The 10000-nt window shown below is 37.9% G+C and overlaps 1 protein-coding gene across 1 annotated transcript in view; it reads right to left on the bottom strand.

The window, feature by feature from the left end:
• LOC113828664 (puratrophin-1) overlaps positions 1 to 10000 on the bottom strand; it is a 374753-nt gene that overhangs the window by 2086 nt on the left and 362667 nt on the right. Inside the window, exons 11-20 of the mRNA XM_070136620.1 lie at positions 4231 to 4434; positions 3531 to 4126; positions 3218 to 3367; positions 3000 to 3075; positions 2688 to 2861; positions 2302 to 2487; positions 1829 to 1954; positions 1533 to 1679; positions 1059 to 1389; positions 677 to 919 (exon numbers count right to left, since the gene is read on the bottom strand). Of these exons, the coding sequence (XP_069992721.1) occupies positions 677 to 919; positions 1059 to 1389; positions 1533 to 1679; positions 1829 to 1954; positions 2302 to 2487; positions 2688 to 2861; positions 3000 to 3075; positions 3218 to 3367; positions 3531 to 4126; positions 4231 to 4434 (2233 nt within the window). The remainder of the gene's footprint in view (positions 1 to 676; positions 920 to 1058; positions 1390 to 1532; positions 1680 to 1828; positions 1955 to 2301; positions 2488 to 2687; positions 2862 to 2999; positions 3076 to 3217; positions 3368 to 3530; positions 4127 to 4230; positions 4435 to 10000) is intronic.

The following is a 10000-nucleotide window of genomic DNA, read 5'->3' as shown; positions in this document are numbered from 1 at the left end:
ATGCATCATGCTCTAAATAATCCCAATTACCTCTGATGACATGTTTTTTCTAACATACCTGCCCTTCTGTTTCCATTTTAGTTTTCTGTTGTCTACTTCTCCATTTTTCGTTTCATCCATACTGATACTTATTTTCTTTTACAATTTTATAATTCTCCTCTGTTAAGATGAGGCAGCTTCCTTACTTCTAAAAACAGGTTAAATACTCTCTTTAAATTCTGATCTGTGTGGTTTTCATCCTAAATCCCTATATTTTCATGAAGTGTACAGAGCATTATACTCTACAGCTATTCTCAATCTCATCTCTTCATACATACATTAAAAAGATTATTCTTAATCATTCCTGCTCTCACATTAATTGCAAAAAGAACTCTTTTCCATCTCAAGAAAGAAATCCTCTTATCTTTAATATATATCTACTTCTACCTGACAATCTATACCTATCCCATCACAAAGATATGTAACTAAAACAAATATATATAATCTTTACAACAATATATAGTCAGCATATCTCACAACATCAGATTGCTTTCTATATTAAAATTTCATTCCATTACTTCTTGATTGCAAGAATCCTCATCCCTTGGCAAATGTCAGTAATTTCACAAACTAGTGTTGGGCATATTCAAAGTGTGATTTTTACGAGTGCAGTGAAAAAGTAACAAAATATACATACCTGCAGAGCACTGACTTGTCCTTGTCACAGAGCGATGCAAGGCTCTTGGTGAATCTCCAGGTTCAAACCCCAAGTTAAGGGTACCAACATGTGTGGGACAGACTGTAGATGAGTGAGTAGAAGAAGCAGAAGAAGCAGATGATGAGGCAGAGGAAGAGCTTACAGAAATGATTGAATGAGGTCTCTTTCCAACTCCATTCAATTCACCAATTGTTGATATGGACCCAGAGCGAAGACGAGGTGCTGCAATAAAGGCAAGTATGTTAGCTATCTTCCCCTTGGAACTTTGGATAATGACATGCTGTCGTGTCTTGCTATGGAGCATATAAATAAAAGAGGTTTGTCAGATTAATACAACAGATCACTAATATTCCTAACATACCTTTATTCAGCTGGTTGATACTGATGGACCTGTCACTGATTTGGTCTTCACTGGGACGGATATCCAAACAAGGCTTGTTTCCTATTCCCATGGATGACATTTCATGGAGCCTCATGGTTCTATTCCGCAGAGCTTGCCGCCATAGCAGCTTTGAAATTTCTTCAGTCCAAGCTTCCTTCATCTCAGCATTGTGTGCTTGCAGAAGATAAGTATCAGATGGTTTCCTTTTCCGGAACCAAATCTCAAACTTTGTTGTGCTGTCTCCAACTTGTTCTGTTAGGCCAATGTCTGTCATTTTCATACTGTACTTGTATTGGAAAATGTCCAATGTCTGAAAAAAGCAAAAATTTTTATAAACCTTATGAATCTCTGCATATTCATCTTTCACAAATATCATCATCAAAATTTTACATTAGGGATGCTATCCCTAATTCGATCAGCTTAGAAATTAATTCAGATACAACAGAATCTTACCTTCTTTTCTGGGTCTCTTCTAGCTTTGCTGAAGAGTATCAAATCTTCAAATAAGAAGACATGCCTGATTGATTTCTTTGCTCTGCTTCCTTCCCATACCATGAATTCACCCTGTCTTAAAAGTCTACCCTGTTCCTTAAGGTTCACCTGCAGGATACGAAAAAGTTTGATTAAGTTTTTAAATTGATTTTATAATTATGTATTTCTGACAAAAGTTATAATTCTTCAATGAATTACATGTCCAATATGAAAATCCTTTGTGCAAAGAGGTAAACAAAAATACACAAAATACATACATCACAGTCTCTTAGGGAATCCATTGCAAGGAGGTCATTGCCATGACGTAGCTGGAATTGAACCATTTCCTGTGCAGACTGGAGGTCTTCATAATGTTCATCACCTCGAGCACACTCTTTCAGCAGCTGTAAGCAAATGCAAAAATTAAATCAGTCTGTCAGTTATGTGAGAAATAAACAACTATGTATGTAGATGAGTAAAGTACCTGAAACTGAATTTGGACAAAGATCAATTCAATTTTCTCCAGTAATTACTTTTTGTTCTTTCTTTTTCTTATTATGGCTAAACAACAATCTTAAATAATAACAAAGTACAAATGTTAAGGTAGTAGAAGTGTTTGCACATATTACAAAATGAGATCTATATTACCTCCACATACCATATTACAGTTAATGAGTCTAAATATAATTATATGCATTATACAGAAAAATCTGTCCATTTCCAATTGGTCACCTTCAGATTTCTCACTAACCTGCTTAAGGATTAGAGCATATTTGCCCATTCTCTGAACAGGCTTTAGAAGATAAGACGCAAGATCCATTCGGTCTTTCAATTCAAGTTGCATTGCTCGGAAAAAGGATGAACCATATTCTGACATCAGGGCATCCGACTTGGGTTTGTTTTTGTTGTAAAGGGCATAGAGATAAAACTGACTCTCCTGTAATAATAATAATGGAATTAAAAGATCTTACCAAAGAATTAAACAAATATAAAATCTATATGATTCTGTAAGAGTACATTCATATTTTGTAACATTAAGCAATAAGTCAATCAAACAATCTTGAGTATTATAAAAAATGAAAAGACTTTCAAAAATCCTTTACCTGGCTAAACAATACAATCTCACAAATTACTTACATATCTCAAGAATATGGAGCCAACTGAAAAAGGCCGCATCTCACAAGCCTCTAGAGCACGGAGGAAATACCCGGAATGGAATTCATAGATCTTCTCTATATTCCCAAATATGACATTGCGTTGCCCCCTAAGAGCTTGGGGTATGTCTTCTCTCATCAGTTCAGGGATATAATTCTGAAAGCAAGCCAGACATTCATCAGCTTTTATGTTACAATAACATTTTCATGATATGTTTTGCAAACTTCTCCTGAACCTAATGAACAATCTATCATAATATCCATTTAAAGAAGACTTGTTTCTAAGGTGACTTACCTCTATTATGTACTCAAGTGCATTTACATAATCTCTCTCGGTCTGGATAAGTTCCCTCATAATCAGCAATAGAGTTCTGCAGAGGAATGAAAATATTACATACACATCCGGAAGATTACATGTTATTTTCTGGCTCTTTAACAAATCATGAAGAGAAATATACAACTTAACATACAGAATACACATTGAATAAGAAACTGAAACAGCAATATACTAACTTGTTTTTCTTCACTTCTGCTTGTGTCAGATCTTCAGTGTTGATTGAAAGGTTTAACTGTGAACCACGAATTAGCAAGTGGGAATTGACAGATGAAGACGGAGGTAAAGTCTTGTGACTTGATGGGGATAGAAGCCCTCCATCATCAAGGCTGCAAAAAAAAAAAAAAAAGATTATCAGTATGCAATACATGAACAAAGTAATATATTCAGTATTAAACAGTATATAATTACTTTTGAAAAAAAGACAAATTTGGAAGATGGATATTAGAATTTATAGGGAACATAAGATAATCAAACCATAAGTAACCTTACCTTGTGTTTTCATCTGCATGCTCTTTAGGAACAAGACCAAACTGCCACGTGTTGGCTCTTTTCATGAACTTTTTATTTATGCTGACGGGTCCAGAACTCTCACTGGACGAACAGGAACTGCTGCCACTTGTACCACTAGAACCCGATGAAGAAGTTGTTACTCCAGATGTAGAAGTAGTTAATTTTTGTGATGTGGACGTAGGGAGAGTGGAGCTTTGCTGAAGGTCTTCGGCACTTTCCCTGACTTCTTTGATGCCACCCAAGCTAGTGCGGGCTTCTAGGGGCGTTTTGGCAGGAGGTGGGGGCGGCGGGGGGTCCAAGAACACCGAGTCATCATCTGTATCCAGCGACGGACATCGTGATAATGATTCTCTTGGCCGCGAACCAACGGACGAGACTGATCTTCTGCGACCTGATGCATTGAGGGGCGAGGAAGCCAGCCAAGCCAAGGGAGACATGTCTTCACCTCCTCCTAATATTTCACCGAGGTCAACAAAGCTCTGACAGTCGAATTCCATTTGCCGTTTTGCTTTCTGTAGAATAGCTTGTCGATTACGTAGAAGTTCCGAAGTTTCTTGACATCGCATCTGTGCCATCTGCAAGGTAAATTGACTCGAGATTAAAACATGTATTTTATGCTACTGAATATTTGAACCATGCAATGTTAATTAATTGAACGCAAATACATTCACCAACTGACCTTGCATTGCTGCAGAAGGGTATGATTGTTGAGTCTTGTTGCTAGCGTGTTCATGGCCGTGAAGGTGTCATCAGCAATGGGCGGGTGTTCCTCCAGGTAGGCTGACAGGGCGCGGGCGGCGGACCCCACTTGCTCGGGGGACGCCAGGCCTTCGCCCTTCACTCGCCCCACAACCTTCATGGCTTCCAGGGCCCATTCATAAGACTGCAAACAAATAGAAGCTGGTGAGAAAAGGCTTTGCCCGATATACATTTAAAAAATTATTAAAGGTTGTCCTATAGGGTAATCATACACGTACATAACATGTTTTTATGAAGATAATTCCTAGAAACATTAATGCAATTCGAAGAATCCAATCTACAGTGTACATTTAAATGTGTGTGTGTGTTTGTGTGTATGCGCGCATATATATATATATATATATATATATATATATATATATATATATATATATATATATATATATATATATACAATATATATATATAATATATATATATATATATATAATATATATATATAAATATATATATAAATATATATATAAATATATATAAATATAATATATATAGATATATATATATATATATATATATATATATATATATATATATATAAATATATATAAATATAATATATATAAATATATATAATATATATTATATATATAATATATATATAATATATATATAAAAATATATATAAATATAATATATATAAATAAATAAATAAATATATATATATACATGTATATATATAAATAAATAAATAAATAAATATACACACACACACACACACACACACACACACACACACACACATATATATATATATATATATATATATATATATATATATATATATATATATATATATATATATAATGTCCTGCTGTATCACTTATCACGCACGTCGCAATCCTTTTCGACTTTTCCCCTTCCTGCGTCCCTCCGCTTCTTCTCCCCCAAATAAATGACATGTTAACTCAGGCCGACCAAATGGCATCTGACGCGAGCACCAAGAAAGCTAAATTAGCGCAGGGGAACGGCGAGCGAGGGAACCACAACCCTTCTACCCGGGGCGCCGCCCATCTAACCCAGGCCACGGGATCACGTCTTCCGCGTTACAATGGGCATCCCACGGAGCTTCATTTGGCTTTGCGAAGGGGCTGTGTGCCGAGCAAGACGCGGTGCCTTGGGGCCGACGGCCTTTGTGCTAGTTAGGAGATCCATTCTCATTCTAAACCTGAAGTTCCCTAATACTAATATTCGTCATTTTTTTATCAATGTATCGATGAATTACAAAGGAAAGGCATCAAATAAAAGCATCTCCCCTGAATAATAAAAAAAATAATAGAATAAAAATAATCCTCCCCTGGTCCATCTTCTCTTTTACCAGCCATTAAAGCCGACACATTAAGCATTAATGTTTCAAGCTGTTCAAAATCTAACGGCAACACACTCGAGGAGCCAAGCCAAAAACCTGGCCCTCTCGCTTCACTCCGGGGCGTCGCCGATGGCCTCTGCGTGGTTCGGCAAAAGCGTGCCCTCCGCTAACAGATTATTCAGCTAGTTAGGTCATCATTAGGAGCATCTCTCAGCGTGGGGTCAGGAGGGAAACTTGTAATGGATTCATCTCTCTGGATCTATATGGAATGAAATTTCACGCAAGTCTAGCATGCTTTCTACACACATCCGGCGGCACGAAGACACACCTACTTCTTGAAATGTCAAATTTTGACGCTTTCTCTTTTACTTCTTATATTATTTCAAAGTCGGAGAACGACACTTAAAATAACAGACTACACTCCTCTAACAAAGACATCCAAGGTTTGTCGGCAGTGTTTAGTCACGCATATATGCAGAAAAATGCTTTGGTCACCTTCAAAAGATTTTTTTTTACAAAATATATGTAGGTAGACACTTTGAAGTCAGTCTAAAAAATGTATTAAATTATAAAACATAGTATCTCCTTTGTAATAAAACAATTTTGTAAGGGAATGATGTATATTGCCCACGCGACTCACTTGGTTAATATTTACGTGAACGAAAATTCGTCTTTTCCCCATGAACAAACCAAAACCAAATAACAAACAACAACAATAAAAATAACAACAAAAAACTATTTTAAACATAGGAATACAGTAAACGTAAAAAAATATCTTGCTTGGTAAAAAGTAAACAATGTCAATATAAACAGATCAGGCACGTCACAGTGAGTGCTTGGAGCGAAATTACAGTATCAGACATGGAGTCCAGCGTGAATAATGACTTGGTCCTCTGTTGTCATGTTACACTCGAGAACAAAGATTCCTGTTCATCTGTCACTGTCTCTTCGACAGGAACACGTCAGGCACACTAGGTCGAGCACTTCCTGATATCCGACACGAAACCTTCCTAATACGGATGTATTTCTATTACTAAAATAATTCGTAAAATATGTTCTTCTTAAGTACAAAAAACAAAACAAAAAATAAAACAAAACGAAAGAGGAAACGAAAATATGAAAAAAACGACCGAAGTTAATGTGAATTGCAGTATGAGTAACGTCTTGCTTACGTCAGCGAATACAACAATCCAAATGATCGAGAAGGCATTCGTTCCTCCCTCCCTTGCGACACTGGCTCCGCATTTGCGTAAACGGCGAGCGAATGGGGCAATGCTGTCCGCGAGGGAATTTACGTAATAATTAACTACTGTCATTCGTAATTCAGGGAAAGGGCTCGTTTTAAAATATAGTGTTTACTTGTTTATAAAGAAATAAAACATAAAATCATACATTTAAAAAAACGGCTTACAAATTGAAGTCAACATTACTATACACACTAATTCTTACATGTTCCCAAACAATACACATTGCAACCTTCCCCCATAAGTGTCTAATTTCGATACAATAGAGACATCCATGTATACAAGCCTTCAACCAGTCGAAGAAAATACTAGTTGATAAAACTGAGAAGATAGAGTCACTGACACGCACACATGCTTTGCCGATATGTTATCACCAAGTAAGCCCGGGAAGAAATATTGCTGTGTATATTATAAGCTGTATCATGCCCCAGCAACTTGCTTTAGAAGGAGAAACTTCTTAAAATGTCCATAAATTTCCCGATACTGCTTTATCTCCACGTGAAATCATGTAAGAGAAATATATCTTGTAAATGTGCTATTTTCCAGAATATGAAATCGCAAAAGGTGAGCGCCTGATTATCGTCTCGGAGACGACCTGCTTGCCACCGTCACTGTCGCTCTGGACAACGCATATGTAGACAGAAACATATATATAAGTACATTGTCATGTCTTCCTTTCCTTATGTATGTATGTATGTATTCATGTATGCACACGCACGCACGCACACATACACATTATTTATATATTATATACACTCACATGTATATGTGTATATACATATATTTATGTATATATAAATATATATATATATATATATATATATATATATATATATATATATATATATATATATATATATATATATAAAGGTCATCAACAACAAACCGCACTAAGTTAAATGTACAGTTTTCTCTCCTTAACAAATGTAACATTCACAAACATTACCGTCAGCGGTCATAAGACGCTGTGGAAAGTCCCCCTCTATCACATGGTGTCAATATTGATGAATTAACTAAATATGCCGCGTAAAAGTTTCCCACGCGGAGAAACCACGACGCTCGGCCCGAAACAAAACACGATCGCCTCCCGTGGCCAGGCCTTTGATCCTGAGGCGTGTTTGCGAAAGGATTACCAACGGGGAAGTTTATTGGCGCTACTGGAAAGTGTCCGGTGTCCCGCTGCCTTTGTTTACGTTTATCTCGCGGGCATTCGTACATCACTGGCTGTGTGTGTGCATGGTTCTTGTTCAGTCCCGTTGGGATTAGACCAGCACCTTCTAGCAACCAGTAGTTCTGGTATGCTCAAAATGACGGATGATTATAACAACTGTTCGTACTCTCAATCAGTGTGAAAATTAAAGAAATCAGACACTATGATAAAAGTACACTGAAATCGAGTATGATACATTACAGCCGATGCTCTATGAACATTCACGGATTTAAGCCTATCTGATAATTTATTCAATTTTCCCCTGGTGCTTTTAGAACGAAAGCACCTTTAGTGGGTCCACTTATGTTTGGGGAAGCTTCACAACAGGTATCAAGCATATCACTTTAGCCTTATTTGAACATACATGCTCATGCGCGCTAAAACACACACGCAAGCCATTGCAAACAAGCAATGGCAACATACTCGTCGTTGATACAGTGTCAGAAGTAATGTACTATACACAAAATATTTATCTGAAAGGTGAAATAACCTAGTGTGATGTATATATATATATATATATATATATATATATATATATATATATATATATATATATATATATATGCACATACAAGTGACATCCGTGCACACATACACGAAACACGCATACACATATACACAACCTCTCGGTCCTTTTGCCAGAGTGAAGACTATTATGTAGACAACTATATACAGTAATTACAGTAAAGAGCTGGTGGCAGCGTTTGGAAGCGTCCGAACCGCTCTCCCTCCTTAACTACAGGCTTCATCTTCACAATGTATCAATCTCGGCACGTGATGGGTACATAGATATAGATAGATAAAGTTATAGACATATGGATAGATAGATAGACATGAAAGAGAGCGAGCGAGCGACAGAGAGAGAGAGAGAGAGAGAGAGAGAGAGAGAGAGAGAGAGAGAGAGAGAGAGAGAGAGAGAGAGAGAGAGAGAGAGAGGGAGAGGGAGAGAGAGAGAGGAGAGGGAGAGGGAGAGGGAGAGAGGGAGAGAGAGAGAGGAGAGAGACGGACAGAGAGACAGAGAGAGAGAGAGAGAGAGAGAGAGAGAGAGAGAGAGAGAGAGAGAGAGAGAGAGAGAGAGAGAAATTATCAAGGCCTTAGTTTGTACAATGACAATAAATGACACAAAAACACCCAAGAGGGATTCTGACCCTGCTTTTAGTTATTCGTAATTAAAGTGCAAAAAAATGCACGTAATCTCATGAACAAGTAGACGATAGCTTCACGGAGAGTTAGCCAACCGTCCCCGAGCACATAACGAAAGGCGGCTGACCTAGCCATCACGATTTCCGTTAAGAGGAAAGTCATTCGTACTTCTAATCTCGTCACAGATCTCAAAATTAACACTTCGACAATGACCAAAAAATATCATTTAATAGTGTATGACCGCTTCAATTCTGCGGAGTAGCAGTGGTCAGTGACCCTTCGCGAAGGTCTTTCTGGCCGTCATCTAGCGCGGGTCTGGCGTTCGTCGTCAGCGCCACAAGGGCGAGCAGTACAAATACATCTACACGGCCAATTAAACCTGAACTCTTTCCCTCTCTCAGGGTCGCCCGGGGGTCATTGTATCCTGGGCCGTCTCAGACTCACGTCTTTGTTGTCGCTGCTCGCTCCTGCCATCACCACCTCCAAACAGAAGAGCCTTCCCTCATTCCTTTCATGGCCCTTTTTAAAAAATCATGAACTGCACCGCTCCCCTGACTAGAAGGGAGAGGGAGGGATGGACAAGAAAGGCGGAAGGCAGCGGGTCCTCCATCATCCGAAGGGCCCGACGCGCCTCGATGTCCCTCCCCGCAACGTGTAATTTTAAACAATCATAAAAATAATGACTGACAACTCGACAACGGACGGCGAGAGCGGGAACATTAACCAATTATCACAAAATAGTCTTTCGTGGGGGATCTAGGTTTATCCTATCATATCTTTTGAAAAC

The sequence above is a fragment of the Penaeus vannamei genome, chromosome 22 (assembly GCF_042767895.1).
Source record: "Penaeus vannamei isolate JL-2024 chromosome 22, ASM4276789v1, whole genome shotgun sequence".
Classification (NCBI taxonomy): domain Eukaryota; kingdom Metazoa; phylum Arthropoda; class Malacostraca; order Decapoda; family Penaeidae; genus Penaeus; species Penaeus vannamei.
The sequence above is the reverse complement of the archived record's forward strand: the minus strand, read 5'-3'. Positions and strand labels throughout refer to the sequence as shown.